The 19,351-nt window shown below is 43.9% G+C and overlaps 1 protein-coding gene across 1 annotated transcript in view; it reads left to right on the top strand.

Annotated features, from left to right (window-relative positions):
• Positions 1–19,351, top strand: part of itga9 (integrin, alpha 9) — a gene marked incomplete at its 5' end in the record, with an annotated part of 46,847 nt that overhangs the window by 20,026 nt on the left and 7,470 nt on the right. Inside the window, 11 exons of the mRNA XM_080536314.1 lie at positions 9,836–9,988; positions 10,435–10,511; positions 10,948–11,095; positions 14,929–15,015; positions 15,273–15,352; positions 15,781–15,864; positions 16,387–16,495; positions 16,622–16,729; positions 18,209–18,334; positions 18,546–18,665; positions 18,826–18,921. Of these exons, the coding sequence (XP_080392440.1) occupies positions 9,836–9,988; positions 10,435–10,511; positions 10,948–11,095; positions 14,929–15,015; positions 15,273–15,352; positions 15,781–15,864; positions 16,387–16,495; positions 16,622–16,729; positions 18,209–18,334; positions 18,546–18,665; positions 18,826–18,921 (1,188 nt within the window). The remainder of the gene's footprint in view (positions 1–9,835; positions 9,989–10,434; positions 10,512–10,947; positions 11,096–14,928; positions 15,016–15,272; positions 15,353–15,780; positions 15,865–16,386; positions 16,496–16,621; positions 16,730–18,208; positions 18,335–18,545; positions 18,666–18,825; positions 18,922–19,351) is intronic.

Below are 19,351 nucleotides of genomic sequence, written 5' to 3'. Positions count from 1 at the left end.
TTGAAATAACGGAGGCTATCGCCTTCCATTTGGCAAAAGACATGTGTCCAATAGTTTTTTTGCAATATTTCTTGCAACAAACCTGCAGGTGTAATGTAACTGACCTTCATGTTAGGGATGAATCCTTTTTATTTGGTGCCGTTGTGGTATTCTTCTTTGAAGAATGTCCTATTTTGGTTCAAAGATTTGTACATTTGAGTTTATGTATTTATAGGTTTATAAAATACATTATTATTGTGAAGGCACTTTTCTGTTGATTTACAAAGTGCAATAAAGTGTGTTCCCCAAAATGGATGAATAATCGTGATCACAATATTGAGCAAAATAATCGTGATGATCTTTTTAACCATAACCGTGCCGCCCTACAGTACACCCACCTTTAGCCTGACAGATAGTGGTGATAAGGTTGGGTAGGTTTAAGGCTTAGGGTAGGTTATAGGGGTCAGTTAGGGTTAGGGTTTGAAAGAGCTATAGGTGAGGGCAGATAGGGGTAAGAGTTTAGAAACTTTTCTTAAAGTCTGGGGTCAGGGAAGTAACATTTCCAGAGTTTGGTCTCTAAACCAAATCAAACTTTATCACATATTTCAGACACTGATGCATTACAATGCGCTTTACAGGACGGAAAAAATCAGAGAGAGAAAATAAAAAAGACTGGCCCCTGGAGACATTGATTCACAACACTGACACAGTGAAACCATCTGTTGACTAACCCCTTGCACTGTCACACTGTGAAACACAACCAGTAAAACACTGACAGACGGCATCTCAGAGAGACCCCAGCGACACACTGAGACCCTGAGCCTCAGCATTAGCACGTGGAGAGACAGAGAGACCCCAGCGACACACTGAGAGCCTTAGCCTCAGCATTAGCACGTGGAGAGACAGAGAATGGCTGCCACACTGCTTGCTTTGTTTGCCTCTTTACAGTTCTGCAGAAAAGTGCAATTCCCTCGGTGCCATTCCACTGGTTTTCATTTACCCCGGGCCAAAAAAGCTGATACAATGAAACTACATGGCAGAAAGGTAATCATATCCAGCTGCCTTCCATTAAATATGGCAGCAAGTCCAGCACACATTTATAAAGGATAGGATGGGAAAGCGTACAAGAATAAATAGTAGAGAAATTGAATGGATCCTATTCTACAAGAATCGCTTTGATAAAATGCACTGTCTGCAGTATCGGTATCAGCAGCATTAACTGGATTAAGCAACATTATGCATGTACACATTTTAGTGGGAGAATATTTAGGGTAGGAGTTCCCCTGTGGATTTGGTCCATTTGTTTTACAGTGCCATTTTGGGGGGGACTCGATGAAGACTGTTATGTTTGAAAGGCTTCATACAGTATAAAGAACTTCTTTAAAAGTTGAGATAAAAAACCTTTTTTAGAGCCCCCGGTTTTCGTTTTTTTTTTTTTCTGATTTTATCCCTTTTTCACCCAATTTAGTATCCAATTGCACCCAACCTAGTATCCAATTATCCCCTGCCTATTGCGTAGGATCCGCCGCACGACCCCGTGGCCGGCAGCCCCAGAGGAGAGAGCCAGGCAGACTAGCTGACTGGCTCCTCGAGCCCGACACCGTTATTCCGGCACCCCGGGGGCGCTGTTGCGCGACGGATCCTTGTCCGGAAATAGTCCTATACCGCCCTCTGGAGCTCAATATGCCGCTCCCTGTGTGCCTCGGCCATATCCGGGTCTGGCGAGACCGGGATTCGATCCCAGTCCCCGGTGGGCAGCTTGCACCAGAGACTGATGCTTAGACCGCTGCGCCACCACTTTCGTTTTAACCGTAAAACCGCTCAACCCTACTTGACTCACAATCCTTATAGGGCTGTTTTGGAGTAACTTCTCTAGTTTGTGTGTTTGTGTGTGTGTGTGTGTGTGTGTGTGTGTGTGTGTGTGTGTGTGTGTGTGTGTGTGTGTGTGTGTGTGTGTGTGTGTGTGTGTGTGTGTGTGTGTGTGTGTGTGTGTGAGTGTGTGTGTGTGTGTGTGTGTGTGTGTGTGTGTGTGTGTGTGTGTGTGTGTGCTCGCGCTGCGGACGGCACTCTCTGTCCTATCTCTCCGCTGTGGGGCAGTGGAGCAATCTGCCCCATCGTTGCTATGGGGACCATGAGCATCATTGGCATAAGCAGAGAAAACCTCCCGCACATTATATTGGGTGAAGGGGCAGAAATGTTTCTGCCCCAATGAATTCTACCTAGCAACAGGTGGCAGTCAAAAATATTAAACGCTAATGTTGTTAACATGGCCTGCTATTGCTACTGTCAGTTGTCCAACCCTAACCCAAGGAAAGAGTCTCTGCCCGCCATGTTTCCCACATCCCACTGTAAGGGAAATTAATGTGACATAGAAAAGATCGTTTTAGAACAAAAAATGCTTGTGCTATGGTGAGCCGATCACAAAGGGCTGCCTGCACTGGTCCTCTCCTCTCCCAGAGCAGAGACAGGATCTGATAACCTCTGATAACAGGCTGTGATTACTCATGGTGCAGGTCATGGTGCAGGTCATGGTGCTTATCACCTGGTGGCGTACGATGCTACAGCCAGCGTGGTCAGCTCAGCCCTGCTCTCCCTGTTATCTCCCCTCCGGGTATCCCATCACCCCAGTTGTTGCTGGAAGCATACTGTGTATGTCTGCTATTGCAGCCTCTGGGTCAATATTCTGTTTCCTGTACATGTGGACGCAGGAGGCTGGGGGTTCCACCACAGTGGAAGAGAATCCAAAATGTACACTTTAGAGAATTGTAATTGTTTGTGTGCATTAGAGTGTTTAACCTACTGCACCTTCATAATAAGAGAATATTGACAGATTTTTATCTATGCAATGCTGGGGGGGTGCTGTCGAAAAAAAAACAATGGACCCAAGAATAACATTAACAATGAAGTAAAAGTGTCCCAGGTTTTTTGTGTAGCGGCCAAATCAAATACAGGAAGCCCATCTCAGTCCCCAGGATGGAGCGACCTGAAACAGACACAGAGCATGATAAAACTACACAATGTGGAGCAAGCTAGCTTATCCATCAGTATCCTTTTGATAAGAATCCATGATATCCAAGGTCAAATTCGTTGATGCATTGATTGAATGATATGATTTTATGATAACATTACATTTATTCTGTATGAATTAATGAAAAACAGTTATGTTATTGAGAATTTCTTCCAGTTAATCTAATAAGGGAATTATTATGTATTTCACCAATCAGACTAAAAAAAGCTGAAAAGTGCTTCCTGTTTATGTTCGGTGAAGCATTATCAAGATGTCAAAGGAAGTTCATCTCTCAAAGCAAGGAAGTCTTCAGCCTCTTGTTGTTCGGTCAAAACGGCAACAGTGTCAGTACAGGTCAGTACAGTGTCAGTACAGGTCAGTACAGTTCAGTTCTGGTCAGTACAGTGTCAGTACAGGTCAGTACAGTTCAGTTCTGGTCAGGAATGTGGGCCTCCACTTGGTAAATCAATACAAACACCACATCTCCACCACACAGGACATACTATATGTATTACGGCATGAGAAAGTTGTGCCTTATGTTCTAGCTTCAGACAACTTGGTTGGTCATTGATCGTGCAAAACTGTATATTATAACGGTGTTAGTTTTAAGCATAACACATGTTACACCTGACCCGGGGCGAGGCCCAACACGCTGTAAAGGATAGGAGCAGGTGAAGGCGGATAGTCGCAGCCTTATGTTCCTCAAGGAACGAAGAGGATTAAGTACGTAAGTATAACACATGTTAGCCATCTTGGCGGCAACTGAAGATCCAGGCTAGAGGAAAGTGATTGAAGCCATGCCCCCGCAGCCCCCTCACACAGTCACTCCCTAGTCAAGGCTGCTTCCCTTAAAAGGACCTGATCTGAATCCTTCTTTTCTTCAGCACCAGATTTGTTTTTGCTTTGTAGGAGAGCCTAGCTTCTGTCCTTGAGGTGACTCCAAACTGAGCAGCGGGATCCAGTAACAGCAAAAGCCAGCCAGGGAGCAGGGATAGGTACAGTAGACAACGTGATTGGCGTACTGGGTTGGGAATTCTGTGAATGAGGAAGCAGGAGTGGAGGACTCCTGTTACTTGTTTTAGTTAAGCTCTCTGTTCCCCTATTTTCTCTCCTCCTTTCTCAGTATCCCCCAAATACAGTTTTCTAACAATGGCCTTCTCAGTACACTCACGTCGCAGTGCATTTCCCAAAGAATGAAACATTACAGTAAATCCACCCATGGTGGATGAGTCAATCGTTAAAACATTTTTACAGTAAGTCCCAAAACAGCAAGCAGGCGTGTTGTGAATGTCTAAATGTGAACTCTGTGCCAGCGTTGAGTATTGGTGAATTGTTGAGGCATGTACGTGTGAAGAGCTGGAGCTGTGTTGAGTATCCTGTAGTAGGTAGTGAGTTGGTTCTCAGATTGGTGTTTGTTGAATGTTTTTACTCAAATTTCATTGTAATAGTTACATGTGTACATTGGCATGGGTAGAAACGCTCAGAATGTGTTGACAGAATGTACCAATAGTAAAAGGGTGATGGTTTTAGTGTGTTTGTGCAGAAAACCTTTCCCATGTGCCAGTTTCCATCAGGAAAGCGTGGCACCTTTACTCCTCCTTTATAAATCCCAGCTGTGTTTTAACCGTGTGAGGGTCAGATGCTGAATGCCTTCTACATGATGCACGGTGAGCCCATAAAAGTTAACAGTAATTTGTGTTTATGTGGACATTTTCTGAAAGCCATGAATCCATTCTCCTCTTTATTCTCATAAAGTGATGTATATTTCACCATGTGAACTCCTGGACTCATTGGACTTGTGTTTCCCATCAGGGAGTATTGTATCTGTTGCCTCAGGGGGGGGGGGGTTGTGTGTGGCTGGTGTCTTGAGTGATGTGTGTGGGGGGGGAGGGGGGAGGCTTTATATGCTGCTTTAGGGAGTATGGATCTGGAAAGGAGTGTCATGCGCTTTTTTGTGATGGAATGTTTAGTGCGTGTTTGTGTCAAGGGCAGGGATGTAGTTATGCAGGGAATAGGCTCGTATGGGCGATAGCACAGATGGTACGAACTTCCTGCCTCGTTGAAGGGATACAGTAATCTTCTAAAGTGCTGTCTCTCCGGTCTCTGTGTGGACACATTCTCTCCCTCAGCCACAAGGAAATTGGCGACGTGTTCAGGGGTTACAAATTACAGCAGCATTCATGAGGTTAACGGTTTGTAGGGGTCAACATGTTTATGATTTATCCTTTTAAGAGGTCATTAAGGGAAAAAGCTCAATTTCTTGCGGGTTGCCTCGTTATCATCACACTGGATATTACAGGCACGAGTGTGTTGATTTGTCATGGCTTTGAAATTAGTGGTTAGTGGTGGAAAAAATGTAGCCTATATTTTAATGTTTGTTTGATTTGTGACTTTGTGCTCAGATTGCCCTTGCTGTAACTGTATCATAGTTTGTTTATGGCTACGATATTTCATAATGACGAGAGGATGATTCTTCAAACTAAAGATAGAAGTAGATCAGTAACTATACCGAAATAAAAAACAGCAAATTGAAAAAACAACCAAATAACACAAATAATTACTGCTGAGTCAGTGCCTGGAACAAGAAAGTTAATTAGGGTATAGTACACTCACTGAATACTTAATTAGGAACACCTGCACACCTTCTCATTCATTCAATGTAATGGTGTGGGGAATGTTTTCTTGGCACACTTTGGGCCCGTTAATAGCAATCAATCATGGCTTGAATGCCACAGGCTAGTGCAGGGGTTCCCAAACTCTCCCATGCCAAGGACCCCCACATAGCCGTAGCCTCTGGCTGGGCCCCCCACCTATTGTGAAACGGCTTTTAAAAAAACATATACTGTACATATACATTACATTGGTAAATATAAAAATCTAACATTAATTTGTCATTTATATTTTACAATATTATTCATATATTATAATATCAAAACTATGGGGCTGCCATATTTCCAACATCTTGTGGAATCAATGCCATGAAGAATTTAGGCTGTTTTGAGAGCAAAGGGAGGTCCTACCCAGTATAGTATAGCGTTCCTAATAAAGTGTGTATGTGTATGTCTCAGAGGTTAGAAGTTATGTCTGACTAGAACATAAATTACCTGACCTGTCACCGACCTCGTGGAGAACCGTCAGTGTGATTTGTTTTAGGAAACCAGCCGTTTCGTTACACAGGCTTATGGATCTGGACCGAGGGTCAGATTTATGATGAGTTTCAAGTTGGTCATATGAGAAATATCTCACCCTTTACTTCTCACACCATGCCGACTGAACTATTCTCATAGCTGTATTCCTGAAGGAAATTGGGGAGCTTGATGTTCAATGGAACGTTTTTGAGTGTCATCTTGTTTTTTCAATCTGGCTTTTTTCTTTTATGTTGTTCAGACTTCTGCATGGAATGTAGTCTTAGTATGTATAGTGTGATATTATGGAACTATGCTGACTAATGTCACAACAAAAAAAACAATAGTAGTGTTATGACCCCAAGTGCTAAATATTAAGCACTATCAGTTGCCATTGCTTTCTTCTTCAATGTTCCTAAATTTAGCAGAACATCAGCAGGAGTGACTAAAGCTTGATTCACTTAAACTGCCATAGTGAGAATGTTATCTTATCAGAAACTAGAATTCTCTTCCACCACCACCACACCGCTTTATTTTCTCACCCTAAGCTTCCTCACCACTCCTGTCCTTCTCTGATATACTGTTCTGTATTAGTTCCATGTGAGGGTTAGAATCAGTTAAACGCCTGTCCTGACTAGAAGCCTTCTGTTTAAAGCCTATCTGGTAAAGAGCTTAGTACTGGTGGGGTCGGGACTCTCATGGAACGGCCAGATAACTTGCTTACGCATGTCTCCCATATGTGTGAGATGTTAGTGGAAATACTTGTCAAGCGTTATTTCAAATATCACGTTAATATTCTACTTCTGTTTAAATGTCTAACTCGGGTATTTATTAGATTAAAAACAAGCTCAATTGTATATAGGGCAGAAATCTGATGTTAATGCTAACATACGATGGCCTAAAACTGAACAAGGTCAAATACAAATTCCTTAAAAGGAAATCCCGAAGCATCTTCCTTAAACAGACCTGCGTCGCCCCTCGCCCTCGGTGATTGGTATGAGATCCGGTGACCGATGGCTCAGTTTGATGCATGTGTGTTTTAGGTCTTTAAGTGGGTTGGATGAGGGAATGGAGTAGGGAAACTAGGATGTGCTGCTCAGTGTATTTCAGCCAAGCATGAGGCGTTTCGATTGAGGATCAGAGCGTTTTCGAGTTGACATCATCCTCCCCGCACCCACTGTGAGAGAGCTGCTCTGTGAACATAAAGGAGAGAGTTGGTACGCTGCCATCTTGTTGATCAGATAAGCATGTGAGTGTATTAGATCAGAGCCTGTAGCTGCGTTCTGGGGCTCAGAACAGGCTGTGCCTGTGTGTAGCTGAAGTTGCAACCTGTAAAATACAGTAAACAACATACTATCATATCACTAAGCCATTTCTGTCTGACACAGTTGACCAGAAAATAAATCAAAATGTAAATCTCTAGATACATTTTTTTTTTTTACAATGTATTGGCTTGAAAAAGTTTCAGGTTAAAGAAATGGACGAAATGTCATAAAGCACCATGGAATCAGCATTGGATTTTCCAAGGAGGTTGAGGACATCTCTATGAAACAAACTATTCGGGGTGAAATCCAATCCATGGTCCCCAGGAGTCCTCCTCTAGGTTTTTATCACTCTGTATTTAACCATAAACATTCTGTGATTGCTGTCATAACTTCCATCCTGATCATACGTTTTAGGGAACAGCTACTCTGATTGAATGAGTGTCCATACAATGACTGCCTTTGTCTAGACTAGAGAGAGACTTGTGACAGTCTCATGTGCGGGACTGGTACTGGATGTAAAGGAACAGTTGTTGGGGTCTATTCCGCTCACACAATTACAGGCAACAGGCAATTAACACCAGTGGGTCTCGGTTTCAGTCGGAGCTCAGGAACTCCAGTGTTCCATAAATACAGGAGTTAACAGCAGTGCAGGGTTGGAGTAGGAGGCTGGGGGGGCTGGGGGCCGGGGCAATCGTAGGGAACATTAATAACTGGCTAATAAAAGCCTGGGCCAAGGCTTACCAGTGACCTCCAGTGCTTCCTAAAGTGAGGGGGATGTGACGGCTGCTGATCCTTCTCAGAGGGGTTCTCCTGCCCAGCGAGTGGGAAGTGACTGTGGGTCCATCTCCCACAGTAAATGTTCGGTTCTGTTTGACAAGATCTGGAAATACTTGCTACATTGCTGTTTCATAAAGGGCCTATCTTTAAAAAAAGAAAGAAAAAAAAGGGCATTATAGGTCATTTTGAATTCCGAGATTGTACACAGTACTTTTTTGTTGTGGGTAGTAGTAACAACAAAACAAGTCATTCATGTCCTCTCAATCGGTGCTATGTCAATCTGTGATAAACTGTTCTGAGTGCTGGGCTACGGCTTAGTGTGGAGACCCTACAGCGTGTTCCCAGGGGGACAGGTTCACACAGAGGGCACAGGACAGGGGCCATTTGAAGCATTTTGCTTTAATCGCCAAATGGGACTTTAACAGCCCTTTCACAGAGTATGGAGGCCTACCATTGCTTGTTACGCACTAAAGCACAACATTCTTCATGTTTCTTCCCAGACTTGCAGACATATTACTGGAACAACACTGTCTGTGTGAGGCCAATGAGGCATGAGCAGCGGTTTAATTCTGGATGGGAGGTCAGCCTCTGCAGTGTCTATTGTACTGAGCCTCATCATTGTGTTGTGGTAACAGTGGTCCACACTCAGGTTTACAGTAGGTTTAACTAATTAAAACATTCACGGTACGTGCAACTCTGAAGATGAGAGGTAGTGTATACAAAACTGCAGAAAATAAAGTGTTAAATTAGACTGCTTGCATATTTCTACTTGTGTGTTACAAAGTAAACCAAAATGTTATTCCCTAAAAGTGGTTCACTTAGGCTGTGATTGTAGGGGTGTGTACCACTATTCCCAATGGAGAAATACGCCCCTAACAGACTTCAGTTTTTTGTCTATTCATGTCCTGCCCATAATCCAACTTTTACTCTTTCCTGCCATAACTCTCTTACCATGGTAGCAGGTAGCCCACCTCTCCACAGAGGATGTCAGCTCTGCCTCAGCCAGCCTGAGGAAGGGTATGGGTGGTGGACGTAGGAAAAACTGTGTGATAAAAAAAAAAAGGGCAAACAGAGTGAGAGAGAGAAAGAGTGGCCTCGCGACCACCGGAAAAGGCACAGTGAAGCCTTTGTGTTTACACAAGGGGTTCGGCTCCGTGTTGGCAGACACCGGTTGGGCAAAGAGACACAAGTTGTCTGTGTGTGTTTTTCGCTTTTCCAGTGGTCGAAGACCATTGAGATCAGAGCCAGAAACCATCAACTCTCCTTCAAAGAGCTGAGTGAAGTTTAATGGACAGGAGAGACGTATAGATGTTCTTTTCCCCAAGTATGGCTTCCAACAGTATCCTCTAATGAGGACGCAGGATTTGATCTTATTCTGAGTTTTTGTTTTTTCAGACTTCATTGTTTCCAAGTCCGGTGCCAAAGGAAACAGTTCTCTAGGGTTTCGGGTCGTGTGGCCAGAGTGAGAAAGATACAGTGAATGCAAATAAATGCAACGCCAGCACTTTATTCCAAAAGCTCATTACCAAGTGTTTGATTATGCCAGTAGATTGGACATGCTACTCGTCTAACCCTGAGCTTGAAGTGGGTTTCGCTCGGTGGTGTCTCTGCTCAGAAAGATAGAGGGCAAAGGAGGAAACCATGTGAAACAATGTGTGTGGTCTTTGTGTGTGTCTCTACAGAAGGACGTCAAGGACGTGTTCACGGCCATTACATTTGAGGTGGCTTACAGCTTAGGGAAGCATGTCCTCGATGGACCCCTAGGCCGAGACCTACCTGCACTGTCGCCTGTGCTGCGCTGGAGGAAGGGGGACAAGATTGCAGTGAAGAACGAGGTAAGAGTGTACTGTAGTAGCCTATATAGGTTGATATTTTCACACACTATGATGAATGTCTATCATGATTATAACTAGATTCTTGTTAATCATTCAATCAATTCAATTTGAGAATTCAGTTTCAAGTCATTTCCTGAATTGACTGGAGTGTAAATGGAATTCACCCTGACTCTGATATCTAAAAACAAAGCCATGTCTTCCTCTGCACCAGAAATAATCTTCCATTAAGCTTATAATGATGTGGTGTCAGTTACTATCTTAATGTTGCCTGCGTTTACTTTTGGTTTTGTGGAACAGAAGATAAAAACATTTAAAAAAAAGAATAATTCACCCACGTCTACCCCTACCCACATTTGAATTTAAATGCCCCCCCCCCCCTACTCCCTGTGCTCCTGAGGAATTAACATATTTTAACACAAAACATTTGTCTGGAATTCCTCTCATAGACGTGGATTGAGAAGAACTGCCTGTCAGATGACTGTGCTGCCGACCTGCGACTTCATGGGAAACTGCTGCTCTCAGGGTAAAGCCTCTGTCGGTTCCTTTCCCTGTGTTTATTACTGTTCTTCTTGTCCTCTGGCCACTGCTCTCAACTCTGCGGAAGTGAGCTGACGCCATCGACACTGAGGAGGTGTGGGTGTGGATAATGGAACTATCCATTGCATGCTTGGCTTTCATTGCCCTTGGATGCCATCCATAGATTTTCCATCTTTAGGGAGGTCCTTCACTTGTTGTTGTACAAAGCATTGAAAGTGTGTACATTTGCCGATGAAGCATATTGTTTAATTACTAACAGCCATGTGAGTCATGTATTAATCATTCCCTGCTCATACACTTTCTAAGCTGTGTACTGTACATTGTTTTACAATAGTATTCTCTCTAAGAATTGAATGCAGCTGAACAGCCCTTTGTACTTGGTTCATTGGGTGAAATAAACGCATGGTTCATCGCTCTACTAGGATCCACAGCAGGCCCCATCTGGCCCTTGGAGGAGTGAAGAACATCTCCCTGAATGTGACCATCTCCAACTCTGGAGATGACGCCTACGACACCAACATCTACTTCAATTTCTCCAGAGAGGTGTTCTACATCAACTTCTGGCAAAAGGTTTGTTGTTCTTGCTGCTTTTTATAGTGCCTTGTCATGTCTGTTGTTGTTGTTGTTGTTGTTGTTGTTGTTGTTGTTGTTGTTTATCTTACTGTTGTGAAGGAAATAATGGTCAATCACTGTGTTGAAAAAAATAAAGTTAGTTAAACTTATTGGTGGATGATGAAATCGGGTTGAAAGGTAGAAGATATGTCTGTATTTTAAATGAAGTAATGTGAGACGACACCTAAACAATGGAGACCAAAAGAGAGCCATACTGTAACTGTACCTCAGCTGTAATGGCAATAAAACAGGGGAGGGAGGGAAGAAGAGAGAGCCCAGAGCCTGTGAGGAGAGAACCAGCGGCAGCTGTCCGGTCTCCGAGGAGAGTTCCTCTGGGTGACCTTCAGTCACATGCATCACAGCCTTGGACAGCCCGGCCATGTCAACAAGACCCGGCCGTGTCATAGCCCTACAAGAAACACTCCTCACATCAGCGTTCTCTGTGCTATGATGCAAAACAGATTTCCCACAACTTTCATTTTACAGAAATATATATTAAAGATATATGTCACTCCACATTTAAGGCCATACGTTTTCCTATAAACGAACTGTAAATGGATTTCCCAGAAGAGGAAGAGAGAGTGAGTAGTCGGGGGCGTGGGCTGGAGGTTAGTATCCTCGCTGTCTGCTCTCTCAGTTGTTGTGAGGAGGCCAATGGAACAGGTCATACCTGGTGAGTGAGGCGCCATTTTAGAGCCAGAACACACTGACACCAGGCTTTGTGGGGAAGTACTTCTACAACACTAGAGAGGGAGACAGTGAGAAACAGGGAGAAACGTGCCACTACAGTGGAGCATTATGCTTATTGTCAGACTGGGTTCTGCACCTCTGTGATTGATACTGTAGATCCAAGCCTGTGTGGAATCTGACAGGATGAACCGTCTCCGGTTTTACCACCGAAATCACAGTGAAAATCACTTCTTCTTTTTTTAAACCCAAAAACAAGGAATTGATGTTGAATATAAGTCAATAGGCAGATATGTGAGGCAGATATTGCAGAAATAGTTGGGGTTTTCGTTTGTTTTTTATATATATTTGTATTGGGTATGTTTCAAAACACATGTGAACATGTATAGGAGAAGAAATAAATAAAATAAACATATACCCTTTTTTTTTCAAACCAACCTTTCTTTCAACATACTAATCAATTTAAAGACAGAAATAGTGTTTTTAGGATTCTAATTTCATGGCTAATTCAGAGAGCCTTTTTAGTAGGTTGACATTTAGTATTGGTTTACCTCTAGTAACACAGAGTCTCTTATTGCTTGGGAAGCTGATGATTGGGATCAGCAGTGCAAGGGAGTCACAGGAAGGGAACGATATTAAAAGAAGACACAGGAGTCGCCACAACAGCCCGACTACTGTATGCTCGGTAAGACTCTTCTAATTAACCTCGCTCCTGGAGACGTCCGAGGTGTTGATACGACCTCTCTCTGCACGGCCACGGTCAGCTCCTGATCCCTCCCCCGGGGCCCTTTCTCTCTCTAGCGAGCTGCGCGTGAACTTGTGCACCCCTCTTGTTTAAGAGTCGGGTATGTTATCTCTCTGTTTTCCTTGCAACCCGAGCTGTCTGAAAGCTGCGGAGGTGAATTGGTTTCAGGAGCCGCATCGCCACTCCTCCGGGAGCCAGAGGCCTGTGTTATATATATATGACCACCGTAACCATGACCACGCAGAGGTGTGTGTTATATATGGCCACCCTGACCATGACCACGCAGAGGAGTGTGTTATATATGGCCACCCTGACCATGACCATAATGCACAGGAGTGTGTTATATATGACCACCCTGACCACACACGGAGTGTGTTATATTATGGTCACCATGACCATGACCACGCACATGTGCGGGATGATGTGGTGGAGTTATTGTTCCTTAATAACATAGGAGAGAGAGAGCTCCAGTTTAATTGGACACATATTGGTTATTATGTTCTTCTTGATAGTTAGGGGCCGGGGTATGTAAATGACCAGAATAGTCCAGTGGTTTAAGGACTGTTGTGGTCAATGGTCAAAGTCAAATTATGGTCAATGGTCAGAGTTGTATCCATATACAGCCAGAATGTTTAGCCAGATACAGAAGAGGTTCTCTAAAGAGATATTAGAGAATAGATTTCAAGATCCTTCTGCTTGTTTATAAAGCTCTCACTGGCACAGCACCAGAATATCTGAAAGACCTTTTGCTAGCATATCAGCCCAATAGAGCTCTCAGGTCTTCTGACGCTGGCTTTCTCTGTGTACAAAAGAGATCAAGTCAAGACTAAAAACCCATCTATTTAATATTGCCTTTAATTGACTAAATAATTAAATGATGATTATATAATGATTAAAGCACTTTGAGCTGCAACGTTTGCAGGAAAAGTGACAAATAAAAGTTATTATTATTATTAAAGAGATAAGAGAAAGAGTAAAGAGTAAGAGATAGCAATGTATAAATACAACTCGTAACTATCGTATTCCCACCAAACTACTGCTCAACCAAAGACATCTGCTGAGACTAAAGCAACGTAAACACACCATGTCAGATTTAACGGGCCTGCCATTTGTGAGAATCCCAATATGAATTTTCCTCACGGTGGATAAATACCAGAGAGAGAGAGAGAGAGAGAGAGAGAAAGGGAGAGAGGGATGGAGACACAAAGAAAGTTCAGAACTAACAGACTAATGTCCCCTCTCTCCCCATGGAGAGCCATAATGTCTGAGTGCTCTGTTCTCTCTCAAGGACTGCCAGGTGGGTGATGGGTAAACAGCCTGACTTCCCCATCCCTGCCCAGTCTCAGGGGGCCACCAGTGTTTGCACAGCAGCTCCGTGGAATACAGGAAATAGAGGAAATTCCTCCATTGCGAGTTCTGTTGGGGTTCTCCCACTCTCTGCTGTGCTCTCAGTTGCCTCCACGCAGGGGGGAGCGGTGCTTTCTTAAGCTGACTTAACGCAGATGGCTTACGCGCCCCCACCCTAGACTGGAACTGTGAAACTGCTGAGTAAGGAGAGGTGAGGTCTAAATGACCGTGTGGGATGATACTGGGTCTACCTCACAGACGTTTGAACATAGGAGGGGGAACGGATATCTGATCGGGTGAATATGCAGCACATACTGGTTTAAAGTTTAAAAAACGTTGTTTTTTATTTTTGTAAGATGATAATTTGTGTGATAATATGACATTAATGAGATCAAGAGCATTGAGCTATTGTTTCACCTCCAGCTTCTGCGGAACATTCCTTGTCTAAGTCGTGATTTGTCTCAGCCTACTTTCATCCTCCCAACACACACACTCTCAAAAAACAGCCTCTCAATGAACTCTCACTTTTAAAGAATTCTCACTCCTCATTGGGTCAAGGCCCAAATGTTTACACAGGACAGCCGGTGAAGCTCCATAGTGTTTAGACAAGCTTCCAAACACACTGCCTGAGGTTGTCTGATCACTGTCCCGCTGAGGGGTGTGTGTGCGTGTGATCATCTCTTTCTTTTTCCATTTTTTAATTTGATTTGACAATTAAAAATGCATACATTATAAAGCCACTCCAGCTGAATACATACTGTACTACTTTCATACATACTGTCATTATATTATTGTTATTTCATGCTTACCTGGATTACGTGACATTTAAATGTCATCATGTCCACCGTATGCAAAAACATTATTACTTATTTTCTAAAGAAAACAGTCCGTGTGATGTGAGTGTTTTACTGTGGTCTATTTTAATTGTTATCGTTGTCATTCTTTCTGCTCTATTCCCACCTCGGTTCCCTCTTTAACTGTGTCTCCGGCCTTCTTGTCTGTGTTTCTCCAGGAAGAGAAAGGCATTTCCTGTGGACTTGTTGATCTGGACTTCCTCAAATGCAGCGTCGGATTTCCTTTCATGAGAGCACAGACTAAGGTACAGTACAGAGCTCCAAATAATGAATACATGATTTCAGTGTTTACATGTCTTACGTTTTGTATGTGTGTGTTTTTTCACAAACGGTTGTCCATACCAACCACAGTATCTAGTTGTTATCTTTAACAAAGCACAACAAGATTCCGTCCAGTAGCCATAAACTGAGTGCGCTAAATAAATATATACTCTTGGGCATAACAGCAAACAAATTATTCTGACAGCTATGTGATTTACATGATCCCCCCATTTTTCCTCAGTATCATCTTGCAGTGATTTTTGACACAAGCCGACTCTCTGGAGAAAATGAAACATTGCAGTTCTTAGTTCATGCCAAAAGGTAAGTGTAGAAGTTACACATTATTAATATAGCTTAAATCTGACAAGGACCATTTGTTTCTGATAAAGAGATGACGTATATTGTACTGTACACTGCATGCACTGGTAAAATACTTCACTGGTACACTATTACACGTCAGGTGCAAGTCAACTACAACGGGCCATGCATGTTTGGCTCTCATCCTTGTCTATAATTACATTTCCTTTGGACCTTCATTATATGTACTGTATATGACTGACATCATTGTCTAGCCACCAAAGCGCATGTCGTATGTGTGCCATAAAGCACAATTTGGTTTGTTCTGGCAACAAGACAACACTGCTGTCACCAAGGCTTGTGAGGAGTAAAAAAAGAGTACCATTGTATGACCATGATTCTTTTGAGAAAGCAAAAACGTTTGTTCAGTATGAATTGTTTCTTCGTTGCAGTGCCAACCCTGAGCACAAAATGATGGACAACACTTTGGATCTATCAATCCCACTGGTCCACGAGGTGGACACCATCATAACTGGGTAAGGCAAATTAAGAAGCGGGCGAAAACATAATTACGCTGCAACTCATAAATACTGGAGACAAAAAAACGACTGGTTACTGGTGCTGCCCACATGTTTTCTCTCTGTGGGAGTGGTTAGATTGCAACGTTTTAGCTTGAAAGGCTTTTATCTCTCGCACTTTATCAGAGAGTTGAGTTCAGAGAGAAGAGAGACAAGAAGTACAAACAGCCCAGTTCCTCCACGGAGAGGAAAGTCTGATAACACAGGTCTGCCTGTTGGCTTTAATCTGGAAAGAGATTTTAGAGGAGAGCCGGGTGACCAGACCAGACTCCTATCAGAGACTCTGACTAAGACTTTAATGGTTTAGGGGGAGGATTTAGGTTAATTATAGTCAATTTACTATACTTTCATCTCGATATGACCACATCGTAATTTTGATGCACAAACAAAACCACTCTGTCTTAGATTTATTATACCATTGTTATATACACCATTTGGTGTCTTGACATGTCTGACATCTAACTGTCTTACTGTCCACAGTTCGGTGACGCCCTCCTCCTTCGTGTATGGAAACTCCATCGATTCCTCTCGCTTCGTCCAGCTGGAGGACATGGAGTGCAACTTTCAGCCTCTCAACTTCACCTTCCAGGTACAGGTGACAGTGCAGATATAGTATCTCTTTGACTCATATTGCCTCGGCTCTAAGTATTAACCCCCCCCCCCTTCCCTCCCCTCTCCCTCCATCTATCTCTCCCTTTGTGTGATGTGATTCCAGGTCATAAACAACGGGCCGAGCAGGCTCCCTGGCTCCATAGTGGACATCAGGATACCCAACCGCCTGGTTGGCAACGGAGCTGACATGTTCCACATCATGGAGACACAGGTAGGGGTGCCAACAGCAGGCTATCCACGTAATTTATCGATCCAACCATCAGAGATCTCGCTACATTATTTATCGGACACCTGCAGACTATCCACATTCTATGTCCATTTATCTAAAGTCAGTCAGACTTGTTTATCTCCATGGCCAAGTGCGCCGTGTCCACATTAGGAGACGCTTTTATTTAAGCTGCTGAAACGGTACTCAGTTTATCCATGCGTTGGGTCATGGAGCACACAGCCTATTAGCACAGTGCAAGACACTATCTGGCCAACAAAAATACAAGGGAAAATGTTGATATACACTACTGTATGAACTATAGCTAGCTGACCATTTTAGTTTCACAAACAGTGCCAATTTAGGCGGAGAAACTCCTTACCCCCACAGTGTGAACTGTTTTCTTAACCCTTGCACTGCTCCCTTCATATAGGTAGGTCACGGGGAGCTCAACCTGTTAATTGTGAATGGGTGGATTGGGAAGATTGTATCCCACCATCCTAGACCCCCATCTGGAATCACTTTAAGGGGGATCAGACAGCTTTGCACGAAACTGGGGAACAGGACACCTGCAGAGCATGCTACTATTCTATAACATCCCCAACCTGGAGCCACATATCACAAGCTGTGTTAACGCCGCGTGTAGCCTGTGGGAGAGATGTTACTCATACATTTTACAGCACATGGGATACTTTTACAGCACATTTTCACATTTCACAAGTAAAATACCTTTAACACAGGCAAGATACAAAAAGATCACCACAACCTATTATGCATTAATTCCCATGTAAAAGTCTCTCAATATTTTTGGATGTAATGTGAATCATGGATTTGAATTCAATCAGGGGATCAGGGAGTTAAAGGAAGCTCAGTCTATGAATCTTTTCTCAGCAGCAGAAGCAACAGAAAAACACACACCAGACAGCTAAGCCATGGTAATAAAACAGCTCTGAGGAGCAGAGATACTGTGTGGTATTAAAACAGACAATGGGGAGGCCATGGGACATTTCCACCTTGCGAGCCCCGGGCCTGGCTGGTGAGAGGGCCAGCAGAAAGAGGGGAAAAGGGGAAGTGTTCCCTGGGGGCACGGTGATAAACCTCTTGGCTCTAAATCACTCCATATGGGAAACCCTGTCAGGGAGGGGCAGCGAACACACTACTGATGGGGGAGAACTTCCTCTCACCCTCTAAGACCCCAGAACAATACTGCGGCTTGGCCGGCTAAGTTTGACTGTCAGTCTTCACGTTCACGCCCTCAACACCCAGGCCCCTGGGATCCACACACAGGGCTCCACTTGACAAAAGGAAAGTCAAGAGTGTCCAAACTCCTCAACGGCACTTAATATCTTGTTTTCTTTCATGTTGTTGTAGTTAGATCCATGCAAGCTCTTCTATGGTTCTTACTACCAAAGAGAACAGTTCTGAGATATTTCTGTCCACCCCCCCCCCCCCCCCCCCCTCTCTCCCTTCTCCCCCATTCTCCAGGTGGCCGGGGGGAGAGGAAACTGCACCCCCCACAGGAACCCCACGCCATGCACCATCCCTCAGGACAGAGAGAGCATCTTCCACACAATCTTTGCCTTCTTCACCAAGTCTGGCCGGAGGGTCCTGGTATGAACACATACCTCATTCATAGACAGTCGCATCTCAAGGTTCACTGGTAACTGGCGGGTGTTTTCCCTTTGGTGATGTATCTTGTCTGTAAGGACGACATCTGCTCACCCCCCCCCCCCCCCCCCCCCCCCTCTCTCTCTCTCTCTCTCTCTCTCTCTCTCTCTCTCTCTCTCTCTCTCTCTCTCTCTCTCTCTCTCTCTCTCTGCAGGATTGTGACCGGCCAGGGAGAGCGTGTCTAACAGTCTCGTGTACTCTGGGCTCGCAATTAAAAGAGGAAGCCATAAGTATAGATATGAAACTTCTACTAAACACAGAGATATTAAAGAGGGTAAGCTCTATGGCACCTTTTAAACATTAAGCGTTCGACATGTTACATGGTTGTTACATGGCGATGACACATCTTATTCTTGATAATTACATACGGCTTAATACTGTAGACTTTGATGGCTCTGATCTCCCTCTTTCTCTCCCACTCTCGCCGCACACAGGACAGCTCCTCCGTGATCCAGTTTGTGACGAGGGGCAACGTACGAGTGGATGGCAGGGCCATGGAAGTACCGAACGGCCTATCAGAGGACACATCTGTTAGTACACATCCATCCTATCATCACTTATTCAGACCCTCAATAACGAACAGCATAGGTTACATGATCTACCTACACTAAGTATTGGAGAAAAAAACATAGGACATTTACTAGGTCTCTTTTTGTTCACCCAATACAGATCCACAAATGAGGATCTGGAAGGCTCAATGTTTCTTTAGATACTCCAACAATAACACAGTGGATACATCATGACCTAGTGAGGCATTGTAAGAGCCTGTCCAGGCCTCTATGGTGAATCGAGAGGGGGGGGTTTGGCACAGAAGCAGCTGAGTGCTCTGGGTGTTTGATGGTAGTCCTCCTGCTGGGACTGGGAGTTGTTTTTGGGGTCCTCAGCTGTGCTCAAGGGCAGGGTCTCCTCTGGCAGCAGCAGCAGCTCCAGTGCTGAGTGATTGGATGGGCTTTTGGGATG

This window comes from Nansenia antarctica (genome assembly GCF_963989245.1).
Source record: "Nansenia antarctica genome assembly, chromosome: 1".
NCBI classification, from domain to species: domain Eukaryota; kingdom Metazoa; phylum Chordata; class Actinopteri; order Argentiniformes; family Microstomatidae; genus Nansenia; species Nansenia antarctica.
The sequence above is the reverse complement of the archived record's forward strand: the minus strand, read 5'-3'. Positions and strand labels throughout refer to the sequence as shown.